This window comes from Chiloscyllium plagiosum, unplaced genomic scaffold (genome assembly GCF_037043375.1).
Source record: "Chiloscyllium plagiosum isolate Xiang-an unplaced genomic scaffold, Cpla_swu_hap1 HiC_scaffold_5, whole genome shotgun sequence".
NCBI lineage: Eukaryota > Metazoa > Chordata > Chondrichthyes > Orectolobiformes > Hemiscylliidae > Chiloscyllium > Chiloscyllium plagiosum.
Genome location: NW_028270143.1, coordinates 86,220,775 through 86,236,573, shown reverse-complemented (window position 1 = coordinate 86,236,573; position 15,799 = coordinate 86,220,775). Strand labels below are relative to the sequence as shown.

At 41.4% G+C, this 15,799-nt stretch overlaps 2 protein-coding genes across 23 annotated transcripts in view; one reads left to right on the top strand and one right to left on the bottom strand.

Annotated features, from left to right (window-relative positions):
- ptf1a (pancreas associated transcription factor 1a) overlaps positions 1-15,799 on the bottom strand; it is a 187,563-nt gene that overhangs the window by 130,904 nt on the left and 40,860 nt on the right. The gene's annotated exons all lie outside the window — the stretch shown is intronic.
- LOC122550035 (uncharacterized) overlaps positions 1-15,799 on the top strand; it is a 342,505-nt gene that overhangs the window by 295,696 nt on the left and 31,010 nt on the right. For 10 of the 12 annotated variants that reach the window (XM_043690454.2, XM_087987403.1, XM_087987402.1 and 7 more), the window contains 4 exons: positions 4,008-4,073; positions 4,223-4,310; positions 15,040-15,102; positions 15,187-15,278. In XM_043690454.2, the coding sequence (XP_043546389.1) occupies positions 4,008-4,073; positions 4,223-4,310; positions 15,040-15,102; positions 15,187-15,278 (309 nt within the window). The remainder of the gene's footprint in view (positions 1-4,007; positions 4,074-4,222; positions 4,311-15,039; positions 15,103-15,186; positions 15,279-15,799) is intronic. The other 2 variants (XM_087987404.1, XM_087987408.1) reach the window with 2 other exon arrangements.

The following is a 15,799-nucleotide window of genomic DNA, read 5'->3' as shown; positions in this document are numbered from 1 at the left end:
TGTGCAATCAGTTCCCGGATTGTTATCTGTAACTGCTAAAGTTTGAAATGATCGAAGAACTTGGTCCTGTGCAATTCTTCTGTCGTATGTGGCAAATCAGGGACACTTCCACTGAATATACTGACTAAGCATGCAGGAATTGTGTTGACCTACATCTCCTGATTACCACATGCAGCACCCGGACCTGCAGATGGATTCACTACAGAGCATCCATTAGGTTGAGAATATTTAGTGAACTGGTCAAACAACCAGGAAGGACTACAGTAACAGAGATACCCATGCTTACTCAGGAAGATGAGTAAGAATAGCCAGGCAGTACATGAGTCCCCTGTGGCCACTCCCATGTCAAACAAGAATACTGTTTTGAATACTACTGGGGAGACGCCTGTAAAGGGAAAGCAGCCAGGTCAGTGGCACCACAACTGGCACTGTTGTACAGCAGGGAGTGTCAAAATATAGATATTCAGTAGTGATAGGGGACTCTATATTTAGTGGCGCAAATATAGAGTCTCACAAGCAAGACTCCAAAATGGTATATTGCCTTCCTGGTGCCAGGATCAAGGATGTCTCTGAGCAGGTATAAGACAATCCGAAGGGTTTGGTTGAGCAGCCAGATGTTATGGTTCACATTGGTACTAATGACACAGGCAGAAAAAGAGTTGAAGTCCTACAAAAGGAGTTCAGGGAAGTAGATAGGAAGTTGTAAAGCAAGACCTCTAGGTTGTAATCTCAGGATTGCTTCCTGTGCCATGTGCCAGTGAGTCTAGGAATAAGAACTTACAATAGTTAAATATGTGGCTAAAAAGCTGGTGTAGGAGGAAAGCCTTCAAGTATGTCAGTCATTGGAAAGTCTTCCGGGACAGGTGAGACCTGTACAAGAGGTTGGGTTGCATCTAAACTGGAGGGGCACCAAAATCCTGGAAGGGAGGTTTGCTAATGCAGTTTGAGAAGGTTTAAACATTGGGAGTTCGAGCAGTAGATTAGCAAATAAAATGATAAGGAGGAGTCAGAGACTAAGGCCAGTAAGGCTCGAGGAAGAACACACAGGGAGAGGTTATTCAACCTTACTGATGTCACAAAGCTGGTCCTTTTTCCTAAACACTGTTCCTTTTCTCAAGGATACTGTGTCCTTGTTTTTTTTTTCAGCAGGGTCATAAAATACCCAGGCTCCAAATGGCTGGGTTTGGTACAGAAATAAAATGATATTGTGGCGCCTTTTTGTTTATATATAAACAGATGAGACTTTAGGCCAAAGCTTTTATGTTTTTAGACATAACCTGTATCAGTCAAGGGGGTGTGGCCAGCTCTCTAGCTGAGCAGTTCAGTCCAGATCTAATGGGAGTTTAGCTGTGGGCTGTAGGCTGTATGGAAACAGGCTCTTAAACTCTCTGTCCTTCTGCCCTTTTAACTTTGACCTGTAAGCCTTTGTTTCATTTTTACTGTGTTTGAGGGGTTTGCTTATTGGCGACTGTTGTGTATATTTGGAATAGTACAATTAAGTCTAGTTTGGATATTCCGAGTTCTGTAGAAGTTCTTTATTCTGTTCTTTGTGTTTAATTGTGTAATGTTGGGAATAAATTTTTGTCTGATTTAAAACCTGATTGTCAACCTAGCTAACGTATTCCAGGTAATTTTCACTGTACACTTACTGAAACAAATTGCAAAGTTATGGTATGGGCTGCCCGTGAAGAGTGTTTTGAGTGGTCTGGCCTAGTCCATAGCAGATTGGGCTCTAGTGCTACTCCTGGCATGCACTCCTGTACTCTCCATTGAACCAAGGTTGATCCCCTTGCTTGATGGTACTGGTTGAATAGGGGATATACTGCACCATGAGGTTGCAAATTGTGTTGGAGTATGGGTCTGCTGCTATTGATGGCCTACAGCACTTCTTGGATGCCCAGACTTGAGTTATTAGACCATTCAAAGTCAATCTCATCTATCACGGTGGATATATGATGAAGGATATTCTCAATGTGATGGCGTGACTTTATCTTCGTAAGAACTGTGCAGTGCTCGCTCTTACCAATGCTTCAGGATAATTGCATCTGCAGCAGGCAGGATAAGGTCAAGTATGTTTCTCCATCTTGTTAGTTCCCTCACCACCTGCTGCATACCCAGTCTAGTAGCTTTATCCTTTAGGACCCAACTTGATCTGTAATGCTGCTGCCAAGCCATTCAGTGGTGGACATTGAAGTCCAGCACCAAGAGTACATTCTTTGCCTTTGCCATGCTCAGTGATTCCTCCAAGTGGTTTCCAATTGCAGGAGTACTGTTTCATCAACTGAGGAAGGATGGCATGTGGTAACCACCAACTCTCCTCGGTCTGTCCTGCCAGTGAGACAGATTTTGTCCAGGGATGGCAGTGGTGGTGCCTGGGACATTGTAAGTTTGATTCTGTGGGTATAACTATGTCAGGTTGTTGTTGTTTGCCTCATCAGGGAGACAGCTGTCCTAGTTTTGGCACTAGGCCCCAAATGTTAGTATGGGTCACCAGCATGTTGTTGTTGTTTTCAGTGCCCAGGACAATGCTAGATAGCTGTTCATTTTCATTTCTCTGTTTAAACTTTGTGGCGATTGATACAACTGAGTGACTGACTAGGCCATTTCCAAAGACAATTAAGAATCAAACATATTACTGTGAGGCCAGAGCAGGTGAAGATGGCAGATTTTCTTCCGTAAAGGACTTCCACACCTTGATATGTCCAATCGCATTGCCAATACAGCCCCAGGAAAGTTTGTAGCACAATGAAGATTCCATGAAGTGTAATGGTGTCAGGGCAAATATGGGCAAGGAGGCTTTCTCCTGATTATCACATTTCATCTTCCATCAGCTGATGAATCATTACTCCTCAGTATTGATGCTTTAGACATTAGGTGGTGCCACACAACACATTGAGGATGTTCTCATTGTGAAAATGAGATTTTGCCTCCACAAGGACCATCTAGCGGTTACTCCTACTGATACTGTTACGGACAGTTGCAGGCAGATTTGTGAATATGTGGTGAAGGAAGTTTTTTCCACTTGTTGGTTCCCTCACCACCTGCTGCAGACCCAGTCTAGAAGCTATGTCCTTTAGATTTCAATCAGTCTGGTCAGTAATGGTGCTGCTGAACCACTCTTCAATGGAAACTGAAGTTCACCCACTGTACACTTCACATCCTTGCCACTCTCAGTGCTTCCTCCAAGTAATGTTCAACTCACCAGTGGAGGGAGAATGAAATGTGGTAATTAGCAGGGAATTTCCTTCTGTATTTGCCTTAATATGTTTCATTATGTTTCATGGGGTCCAGAGAATGTTGGGAATTCCAAGGACAATTCCCTCCCAAATGTGTAAAATTATATCACCACCTCTGCGGATTCTGACATTGGGACGAGAGATACCCAGTTATGATGAAGGCAATGTCTGGGACAATATATGTAAGGCAAATTCCCTGTGTATTACTCCGTCAAGCCATTATTTGCTTAGTCTGTGAGACAGCTTTCTCCATTTTAGCCTCCAGATGTTAATGAGGAGGACTTTGCAGGCTGAGTTTGCCATTGTTGTTTCTGGCACCCAGATCAATAACATGTGGTCCAATCAATTCTGTTCCTCTTCTGAGATTAGTTAGCAGTTTTACACAGCTGAGTGACTTGCTAAGCTATTTCAGAGGACAGTTAAAATTCAATCACATTACAGTGGTTCTGAAGTCACATGTAGGCAAGATTGGGAAAGAATGGCAGTTTTTCTTCTGTGCAGACCAGAACAAAATGCACCTTCTACACACTATTACCTACTCCCCACAAAAATTTAACCATCAATACTTTCTCAGCAATGCTGTAGGAGATCTGTCTTTGCTGAAGAAGTGTCTTTAGAAAATAGTACCTGCTGAATATGGAAGTATACTATGTGGTATTTTTCAGCTTTCAGGGCAAGAAAAGATATAATTAAATGAATATAGTATGTTAAAGGTATTAGCTTTGGATAGTATCTGTCTTTCATCCATTCATTAATTATGTTGTTTTTTAGCCTTAAAATTCAGCTGGAACGAACAAATCAAATGTGGGAAAAGAAATTTGCTATACTGAAGCAAAGGTATAATTTAAAGTTCATAAGCAAAATTTATTTTCTTAACAGTTAACATTATATTAATTTTTCAGTTTATCGTTGCTTCAACAAATCATTAAGTTCATTTTACCCCAGTTGCTGTGCAATTTTTCTCAGACAAATCTGTTAACTTTCAGTTACCATGCAATAAAGGATGAGATGTATCTGAGATGTTCTTTGCAACGTCAAGCACCAATCCTTCACTGTGCTTTTACACGTTACACAGTAAGTACCTATTAATGAAATGTGTAATTGTAAAATCATGTATCCATTCATTTAAGGTCATTTTTGTAATGATCAATCTACAGTATAAATGAGTTTCAGTTGATGATTAGGTAACAGCAGAAATTTGATTAATGTAATCATAATAAGTGTATAATTGAACAATTATTGCAAAACGTAGCTGAAATGCCAAAGCCCTTTCCTCAGGATACCATTAAGATTGACAAAAATAAGATAGAAGTTATTTTGCAAGTTCTCTACTGAAACAATGTTAAACTAATCTGCTCCTGTCTCCCTGTTCTGTGTCTGCTTCAAATAATGAACAATGTTCCTTTTAAAAATATTAATTCTCCATGTGCCAAGTCATTCAATGTTCCAGAAATCCTCAAAACTATACATTTACTGGAAAGTTGGAGATGCAAATTTCAGACTTCAAATAAATAAGCTCATGAAGTGCAAGTGTAGGAGATAAACCCTTAAGTAGAACTTTGAGTTTTATACATAGTAGCAAGGTATCCAAGAGTCAATCTTTTTTTAAACTATTTTTTGGGGCATAGAGTAACATGTGAAGATTTGAATGCCCCAATAGAGCTCCTCTTTTCTTCCTGTTTATTTTCTATCCAAACTACCAGCATTTAGCCCTGTGTAAAGAAGCTCCCCCCAACCTTTCTTCCTATTCTCTGCAATTTTAAACTGATGATCATTGACATCTCAATCAGAAGATCAATCACCTTACCATAAACCCTTCTTGCTTTATAATTTTCAAAATTAACTGTCATTATAGCTTTCTTTATTTCAAAGGAACGTGTTCTGGTACCTCACATTTCTCCTCATAACTATAACCTTTCATCTCTGATGTCTTCCTGTTAAATTTATACTCTATGTTGAAATAACTCCACGGAGCCACTTCTCTTTATCTATTAGCCAGGACTCCCTAATTAAACATGATTAACAGCCCCAGTCAGGGAACACATAATCTATGAGGTCAATCTGGCTCACCTTGTTACAATCCTTACATCACCCCCACTGAGTCCGAGGACATAGGCCAGTCCTATTTCTTGAAGAATGTCTTGGGGCGTTTTAGCACCAGGTCAGTTTCCTCCAACTTGGCATCAGATAGAGGTAGTGTGTAATGCACGGGAGCTCATCTCTTGCATCAGGAGCACCTCAGTAGAAATTCACTCTCTTCTTCCGGCAGCAAAAGGTTTGATGCAGCTACAACCGTCATATCCATCTTTGATTCAGAGATCTCATCTACGCTTGATAGAGAGGGTGAACCCATGGGTTCTGGCAGCCTTTCTGATTGTTCCAAGGAGCGAGGCATGATTTTCTCCAACACTGTTTGCGAGTTCATGTTAAAAATGACCACCAATCTTTCTTTCTCTGTCTGGGCATATTTAAGCTCTGCATTACCCAAAGTCCTAGATGTGTATGCTATTGGGCATTTCTCTCAATTGGGCCAGCTATGAGCTAATACTACCCAATGCAGTACCAGCAGATATCGCATGTCAGTACCAGTTCTCACTTGGAATCGTGGTGTGTCAATGATAGCTGTGTCTTCACTTCACTGAAGACTGTAGCTTGGTCACATGACCATTTCCAAGCCTGACCCTTTTTCTGGGAGTTGATGCAAAAGATCAGGTCAGGTTATATATGAACTTTCTGTATTAATTTACCAGTCCAATAAATGACCCAGGCTCCTGGACAGAAATGGAAGCCAGGCATCTTTGATCACACTTACTTTATCTTCCAGCAAAGTTAAAAATCACACAACACCAGGTTATAGTCCAACAGGTTTAATTGGAAGCACACCAGCTTTCGGAGCGACGCACTTTCATCAGGTGCGTCGCTCCGAAAGCTAGTGTGCTTCCAATTAAACCTGTTGGACTATAACCTGGTGTTGTGTGATTTTTAACTTTGTACACCCCAGTCCAACACCGGCATCTCCAAATCATATCTTCCAGCAGTATAACCCAATCTTATTGACTCTGTAGCCCAAGTAGGTGATGTGGGTGCCTGGAACACACATTTTACCCTTCTTAGGCAAATGCCTACCAGGGAAAAATACCTTAGGATTATGTCCAAGTTCTCTAAGTGTTTTCTATCGTCCACTGAAAAATTGAATAGACTGACAATATCCCAACTGACAGCCTCGTATATTGGTACAAACCCTTATGGGTATTAATTATCGAGTCTTGGAGTCATAGTGATGACAGCTTGGAAATATACCCTTCGGTCCAACTCATCCATGCTGACCAGATATTCCGAATTAATCTAGCCTCATTTGCCAGCATTTGGCCCATATCCCTCCAAACCCTTCCTATTCAGTATCCATCCAGATGCCTTTTAAATGTTAAAATTGTACCACCTTCACCACTTTCTCTGGCAGCTCATTTCATACAAGCACCATCCTCTGCATGAAAAGGTCTCTTTTAAATTTTTCCCCTCTCACCTTAAATCTATGCCCTCTAGTTTTGGACTCCCCTACCCTGAGAAAAAATCTTGGCTGTTCATCACATCCATGCCCCTCATGATTTTATAAGCATCTAAAAGGTCATCCCTCAGCCTCCGATGCCCCAGAGAAAATAGCCCCAGCCTATTCAGCCTCTCCCTATGGCTCAATTCCTCCAATCCAGGCAATATCCTTGTAAATCTTTTCTGAACCCTTTCAAGTTTCGTAACATCTTTTCCATAATTAGGAGAGCAGAGTTGAATGAAGTATTCCAAAAGTGGCCTAACTCATGTCCTGTATAGTTGCAATATGATCTCCTAACTCCTATACTCAATGCACTGACTAATTAGGGCAAGCATACCAAACACTTTCTTCACTATCCTGGCTACCTGGGACTCCACTTTAAAGGATCTATGAACCTGCTGTCCAAGGTCTCTTTGTATGGCAACACTCCCCAGGATCGTACCATCAAGTGTACAAGTCCTGCCCTGATTTGCCTTACTGAAATGCAGCACCTGTCATTTATCAAAATTGAACTCCATCTGCCACTCCTCAGCCCATCAACCTATCTGATCAATATCCCTTTATATTCTGAGAGAATCTCTTGGCTATCCACTACACCACCAATGTTGGTGTTATCTGCAAACTTATTAACTATACCTCCTATATTTGTACCCAAATCATTGATTTAAATGACAAAAAGCAGTGGACCTAGCACCGATCCTTGTGGCATATCACTGTCATAGACCTCCAGTCCAAAAAAGAACCTGCTACCACCACCCTCTGTCTCCTACCTTCAAGCAGGTTATGTATCCAAATGGCTGGTTCTCCCTTTAATCTAATTTTACGAACTAGTCTACACATGCAGAACCTTGTCAAACACCTGACTGAAGTCCAAATAGACCACATTGTAGCATACTCCTGCGAATCCTCATTGCATTTGCAAGTAAGCATAGTTCGTGTCCAGCTTTGTGAAGGACAGTTCTGCTGCCAGCTTTGCGTGCAAATACTCTATTTGAGGGATTGGATAATTATCCAGCCGCAAGAAGCAGTTTACCATTTGTTTAAAATTCCCACAAAGGCGAATCAACCCATCGAGCTTCAAAATCAGTATGACTGGTGCTGCGTATTCCACAAACTATACAGGTTTGATGATTTCTTCACTTTACAGCTTTCTGATTTCTGCCTCTTATTGAGTCATAGAGATGTACAGCATGGAAACAGACCCTTCACTCCAACCCGTCCATGCCGACCAAATATCCCAACTCAATCTAGTTCCACCTGCCAGCACCCGGCCCATATCCCTCCAAACCCTTCCTATTCATATACCCATCCAAATGCCTCTTAAATGTTGCAATTGTACCAGTCTCCACCACATCCTCTGGCAGCTCATTCCATACATGTACCACCCACTGCGTGAAAAAGTTCCCCTTAGATCTCTTTTATATCTTTCCCCTCTCACCCTAAACCTATGCCCTCTAGTTCTGGACTCTCCCACCCCAGGAGAAAGTGAGGACTGCAGATGCTGGAGATCAGAGCTGAAAATGTGTTGCTGGAAAAGCGCAGCAGGTCAGGCAGCATCCAAGGAGCAGGAGAATCGACGTTTCGGGCATGAGCCCTTCTTCTTTTCGGGCTCATGCCCGAAATGTCGATTCTCCTGCTCCTTGGATGCTGCCTGACCTGCTGCGCTTTTCCAGCAACACATTTTCAGCTCTCCCACCCCAGGGAAAAGACTTTGCCTATTTATCATATCTATGTCCCTCATAATTTTGTAAACCTCTATAAGATCACCCCTCAGCCTCTGACGCTCCAGGGAAAACAGCCCCAGCCTGTTCAGCCTCTCCCTGTAGCTCAGATCCTCCAACCCTGGCAACATCCTTGTAAATCTTTTCTGAACCCTTTCAAGTTTCACAACATCTTTCTGATAGGAAGGAGAACAGAATTGCACGCAATATTCCAACAATGGCCTAACCAGTGTCCTGTACAGCCGCAACATGAACTCCCAACTCTGACCAATAAAGGAAAGCATACCAAACGCCATCTTCACTATCCTATCTACCTGCGAATCCACTTTCAAGGAGCTATGCCCACAAGACAAATGTCTCTGGGCAGGCCTTGTAGAATCTTGGAATTGCTTCCTGTTCACATGCAAGGTGACCCTCCCTCCTCTGATAGTCTTCAGATGTTCCTGGGAGACGTCCGGATATTTAATTAGGACTTCACTCAGGCAGCCATTTACTAATTGAAAAATGTTGCTTCAATCTCGATGAATCTCTCTCATCCAATTTCGCCCCATCAAGCTTGAGCCCAAGCTTCTTACTGCAATCACTGGTATCTCAAACAGCTGCTTTTCATAAGAGACTAAAAACGAAGTAGTACTCTTAATCTGTAAGGGTTCCCTGGTATAGTTCTGAGCCTAGACGAGATCTTGCGCAAACTGACGGATTGGAGTCCAGAATGAATTTTGTTAAAAACTGCTTCTGTGATCACTGATACAGCCGGGCTGGTATCAACTTCCATTAGAACCAGATGACCATTTGACCAGACATTTATTTTGATTGTTCTGACTTGGATGTTGTTAAGCAATTTAACTGTTCCAAACTAGAGTGTAGATGGACTTTCCAGGTTGTGCACTCGCCTGGATATCAGCCCAAGAGTTATCTTACTTAATTTAGATCTAGTAGGACTCTTTTGCTGTCTGGAATAGCAACTAGAATGGCCTCCCAGCATGAATTGTGAAGAAACTTTTTACCGTTTGGCCAAGGCTTTGCTTTGTTTTGGGGTATTGCTATGTGTCAATGGTCCCCAAGCTCAATCAGATTGACTAAGGCTTTGCTTTGTTTTGGGGTATTGCTATGTGTCAATGGTCCCCAAGCTCAATCAGATTGACTAAGGCGTCCATTTCATTGAAACACCCTGTAACTCATATGCTCCACTTGTCACATTTTCCAATGATAAAGCCAGTTATCGTGCCTGTTTGAAGTCTATTAAGGCACATTTGCATGGTTACATCACCAATCCCACATACCAACTGGTCTCTAAGCATCTCATTTAGGGTTCAACAAAAGTCACAGGTCTCTGCCAGTCATCTTAACTTTGTCAAAAATTCCAGCATAAATTCTCCTGGTTCTTGAATTGCCGAATAAAAACAACAGCATCTCAGAATTAGAGAAGGCTTGGGGGACACAATATTCCTTAACTAAATTCATCAACTTTTGGAAATTTTTAGTATCTGGTGCCTCTGGAAAGGCCACGCTCCTAATAACAGAAAAAACTGTGGGTCCACAGGCTGTCAGGAGAGTTGCTCATTACTTTTCATCTGCCCCAATATCATTTGCCTGGGAAAAAAAATAACACATTCTATCCACATACTGTGCCCAGTCTTCAATAACGAGGTCGAACAAGTAAAGCTTCTCAAAAAATGGCATGATGCAAGAAATGCTTCCCCCAATTCAAAGACAATTGTGAGCAAATTTCTCCAGGCTTTATTCTCATTGCCACAGAAATAATTCCACAGAGGCCGATATCCTGTCACCAAGTCACCCTTTATTCATATGTGGGAAGTTCTTGACCATGGTACAGCCAGCTCTCGAGTGTAAGAATCTCTGACACTCCTTGTTTTATCTGCCAGGCAGGGCTCCTTAATTGGTTAAGATTAACAGCCTCAATCAGGGAACTCATGTTCTATGATGTCCAGCTGCTGACCTCGTCACAATCACTACACATGTCCTCTATGGTTTTAAGACATCTCAATTATGGGATACCTATAAATGCTGTACACCATACTCTGAAGCCTAATTAATACTTTTACTCCTTAGTCTCGTCTCTACCTTTCAATGTCTTCACATTAAATATAAAGTCCAATAACTTGCAAGATATTTCCTGACCAGACAAAACACAAACTTCCTCATACTTATATAAAATCAAGAACTGCAGCTGCTGGAGATCTGAAACAAAAACAAATTGCTGACAAAACTCTTCGGTCTCCAGATTCAAAACTCTGCTTTCTCCCCACAGGTGCTGTCGAACCTGCTGAGTTTCACCAGCAACTTTTGTTTTTGTTTCAGCCCCTCATTCGTGTGTTTCTAAAATTGCATCAGTTACCTAATTTCCCATTCCACTATTTAAATGGACATTGTGCATTCAGACAAACACTATCATGGTTTGTGACTTTTGCCCTGAACATGACAGACCAGGGAAAAATCACTACCCTGCTTTGAGTCCTGCAGCTCCTGTTGTGTAGGGTAGTGCATAGGCAGGATTTTCTCTTCCTCCAAGAACAGCAATATAGGTCACAATACCAGACCATGCATGCCTGGTCCAGGATTTCCATCCAAGTTGAAGCAGTCTTAGCCATTTGGAAGAATGCCCAGCACTTTAGGAAGAAAGTCAATGTCTTTCTCCACTCTATTAGAGAATGTGCCATCAATTTTTCCCAGGTACATCACACTCACTCTCTTTGCTACTGGACTCACCTCTCACCAAGGCTCATGCTCTAGCATTCTCACTAATGCATGCAAGATTTTCCCCACTCACCCACCCCAACTTATGACACTAATAATCCTGCATATGGTCTGCACAACCTAATCCTTTGCTTGGGGAACCTTCCAAACTTGCACCAACAGTAACAGCTGTTCCACCCACTTTAGTCTTCCATAATACCTCTCTCTCTCTCGCTCTCTCTCTCTCTTTCTATCTCTCTCTCTCTCTCTCTCTCTCTCTCTCTATCTATCTATCTCTATCTTTCTCCATCTTGGAGCAAAACTGCTCACAATAGGCAGATAAAATCAAGATGGGTAGTGTTATGCTGTCATTCAGTTCTTCATTTCTTATGAAGCGAGAACCCTGACTCTGACTAGCCCAAGCAGGGCCTTGCCTGGTATGGAAGGCTGCCCTTGATTTACTGCACTGAGATCGCTTGAGCGAAGACTATCCCCTTAATTGGCTTAAAGCCTGCTGCCAACCTTGGCCAGCTCCCTGGCATTGTCTCTGGGCTTTTAAAATGGTGCGTGAGTGAAGCAAGGGTGATATAAGAAAACGCTTTATCACACAGTGAGTGCTTAGGGTATGGACTGCACTGCCTGGAAATGTAGTGGAGGCAGATTCAATTAAGGCATTCAAGAACACAATGGATGATTATTTGAGTAGAAACAGTGCACAAGGATATAGGAAAAAGACATGAGATTGGCGCTGATCAAGTCTACAAATTCAGCTCTAAAAACTGAGTTAGTCTTTGTGTGTTGTAATTCTTGCATTTTGTGTATCCCTGGCGTTAGCTCCTCAGAAGCCTTCTTTTGTTTGTGAGAGTGTTACAAGGAGTCCTTCAAAGGGTTTGTCTTTGTAAAGTCCATCCCAGGATTAAAAGCCTGTCAGACAGACTATCTCAGAAACATTTTACAGCAAACACTCAGAGTCCATGGCCTTGGATACCAAGATATTGGTATTAGAAATAGGGCTGTGAAGGGTTTACATAGTCAAAAAGGCACAGTGTCAAAATCAAATACTACTTTTTGCAATTATTTGTAATATGTTTCTGGAGTATTTCATTCTAGAAGAGCTTAATGTTTACTTCTCACATATGATAAGGTAGAACAGATAATCAGCTGCTGTTGATGTTTAGGTAGGGGCATGATGACTAGCTATCCATTTTGCTGTTATTCCTACCAAAATGGATGCCCTCACATTTACCAACATTGTACTCCATCTGCTGGACCCTTGCCCACTCACTTAACCTATCTATATCCTTCTACAGACTTTCAGTATCCTCTGCACAGTTTGCTCTCCCACTCATTTTACTGTCATCTGTGAACTTTGACACATTACACTTGGTCCCCAGCTTTAAATTGTCGATGTAAATTGAAAACAATTGCAGTTCGAACACTGATCCCTGAAGCATGCCACTAGCCACTGATCGCCAACCAGAAAAGCTCCCATGTATTATCACTCTTTGCTTTTCTATTGGTTAACCAATCTTCTATCTGCTTTAATACATTACCATAACACCATGCATCTTTACCTTATGCAACAGCCTTTTGTGCAGCATCTTGTCAAATACCCTCTGGAAATCCAGAGACAACACATCCACTGTTCCCCATTGTCTAATACTCATGATGTCCTCAAAGAATTCCAGAAAATTAGTTAAACATGACATGCCTTTCATGAACCCATGCTGCATTGCTCGGTGAGACAAGTTCTCAGCCAGATGTCATGCTACTTCATCCTTGATTTGGAGATGCCGGTGTTGGACTAGGATGTACAAAGTTAAAAATCACACAACATCAGGTTATAGTCCAACAGGTTTAATTGGAAGCACACTAGCTTTCGGAACGTCGCTCCTTCATCAGGTGATAGTGGAGGACTCAATACTAACACACAGAATTTATTGCAAAAATTTGCAGTGTGATGTAATTGAAGTTATATTACTTACAGTGTGGAAACAGGCCCTTTGGCCCAACAAGACCACACCAATCCGCCGAAGCGCAACACACCCAGAACCATTCCCTTACATTTACCCTTGCTGCCAACACTACGGGCATGTTAGCATGGTCAATTCACCTGACCTGCACATTTTTTGGAGTGTGGGAGGAAACTCACGCAGACAATGTGCAAACTCCACACAGTCAGTCGCCTGAGGCGGGAATTGAACCCGGGTCTCTAGCGCTGTGAGGCAGCAGTGCCACTGTACCGCCCAGTGTTGCATTCTCAGGTTAGCTGTTAACAATGGTGATAGCTAGACAACATATTGTCTAGCTATCACAATTGTTAACAGCTAACCTGAGAACGCAACTTTTTAAAAAAAGGTTTTGTGATTTACACATGAAAGAAGTGAAACTATATGGTATTCAAACAGATGAAAGACTTAACAGACAATCAATTTTTCAATGTATAATTTCAGTTACATCACACTGTAAATTTTTGCTATAAATTCTGTGTGTTAGGATTGAGCCCTCCACTATCACCTGATGAAGGAGCGACGTTTCGAAAGCTAATGTGCTTCCAATTAAACCTGTTGGACTATAACCTGGTGTTGTGTGATTTTTTAACTTTGTACTTCTTCCTTGGTAACAGATTCAAACATTTTCCCCACTACAGAAATTATGTTAGTTGGCCTATTGACCCACCTTTTGTCTATCTCCTTTTTTAAACAGTGACATCACACTTGCTGTTTTCCAATCTGCTGGAACCACCCCAGAGTCCAGCAAACTTTGGTAAATTACCACAACCGCATTTGCTATTTCCCCCGCCATTTCTTTTTGTACCCTAGGATGCATTCCATCAGTGTCAGTAGACCTGTCTGCCTTTAGCCCTGTTAGTTTGCCCAACACAAACTTATTAGTGATAATGATCATTTCTCGATCCTCACCTGCCACAGCCTTCCTGTCATCAATTATTGGCATATTATTTGTGTCTTCCACTGTGAAGACCTACATAAAATACCTGTTCAACGCCTCAGCCATTTCCTCATCTCCCATTATTAAATCCCCTCTCCCATCCTCTAAAGAACCAATGTTTACCTTAGCCATTCTTTTTAATTGTATATATATTTCAGGAAGTTTTTGCTATCTGCTTTTATATTCTGAGCTAGTTACGCTCATAATCCATCTTACCTTTCTTTATAGCATTCTTCATGGCTTTCTATTGCTCCTAGTTTCCCACTAATCTTTGCTACTTTTTATGTATTTGCTTTCAATTTGATGCCCACCTTTATTTCCATAGTTATTCATAGCTGATTATCCTTTTTCCTACAGTCCTTCCTTTTCACTGGTATATACTTTTGCTGAGCATTGTGAAAAATCACTTTGAAAGTTCTCCATTGTTCCTCAATTGGCCCACCACATAGTCTTTGCTCCAAGTTTAGGTTTACCAACTCCCTCCTCAACCCTTGTAGTCTCCTTTCTTTAAGCACAAGACGTTGGAATTGGAATTTATCTTTTCACCCTCCATCTGTATTTTAAATTCAACCAGACTGTGAACACTCCTTCCAAAAGGATCCCTAACTATGCGATCATCAATTATTCATGTCTCATTACACAGGACTAGATCTTGGATAGCTTTCTCCCTCGTAGGTTCCATTGCATACTGTTCAAGGGAACTATCGCAAATACATTCTATGAACTCCTTCTCAAGGCTACCTTCACTGACTTGGTTTGACCAGTCAATGTGTAGGTTAAAAATCTCCCAAATTTGATCCTGTTACAACAAAAGACACAGAATAGAAATGATTTCCTTGATATTTTTTTACAATGTTATCTAATTTGTACTACCTGTATTTTTACATAGGTCAGCGATTCTGTTGGGATTGATTTTAAGGAAAGAAATAATATGTCTCCATATTTCACATTGGTAGGTAAAAGTTTCCCCAGGAATGTTTAAATTAAAGTGTTCATTGGCTGAAAGGAATTTGACTTCATTTTTCACTGTCATCAGCCCCAAATAGGGTCCCACTCAGCACCAAGTACAGCACAAACAGAGCCTAACATGAACAGAACTCCAAGTGCCCCAGGTGCTATTAATTTAAGGTGAGATGTTTAATAATCATTGCAAAATAATTTTGATCTTAGAAAGTACTACTGCTTTTCTCTTTCTACTCTATAATTCTTAAGTAGCCTCACTGAATATATATATACAGAAATATTGCCTTCCTTGCTCAGACCATTGAGTATAGGAGATGGGAAGTCATGTTGTGGTTGCACAAGACAGTGATTAGACTACATTTGGAGTACAGCATATAGTTCTGATCACCCTGCTATACGAAAGATATTATTAAATTGAAGATGGTGCAGAAAAGATTTAAAAGGATGGACTTTTCTCACTGAAGCATAGGAGGTTGAGGGGTGACTTTATAGAGGTTTATAAAGTCATGAGGGGCATAAATAAGGTGAATTGCAACAGTCTTTTCTGTAGCGTAGGGGAATTCAAAACTAAAGGCCATAATTTTAAGGTGGGAGGAGGAAGAATTAAAAGGGACTTGAGGGGCAATCTTTTCACATGGAACATGGTTCATATATGGAATGAGCTGTCGTGCAGATGCAGCTACAAC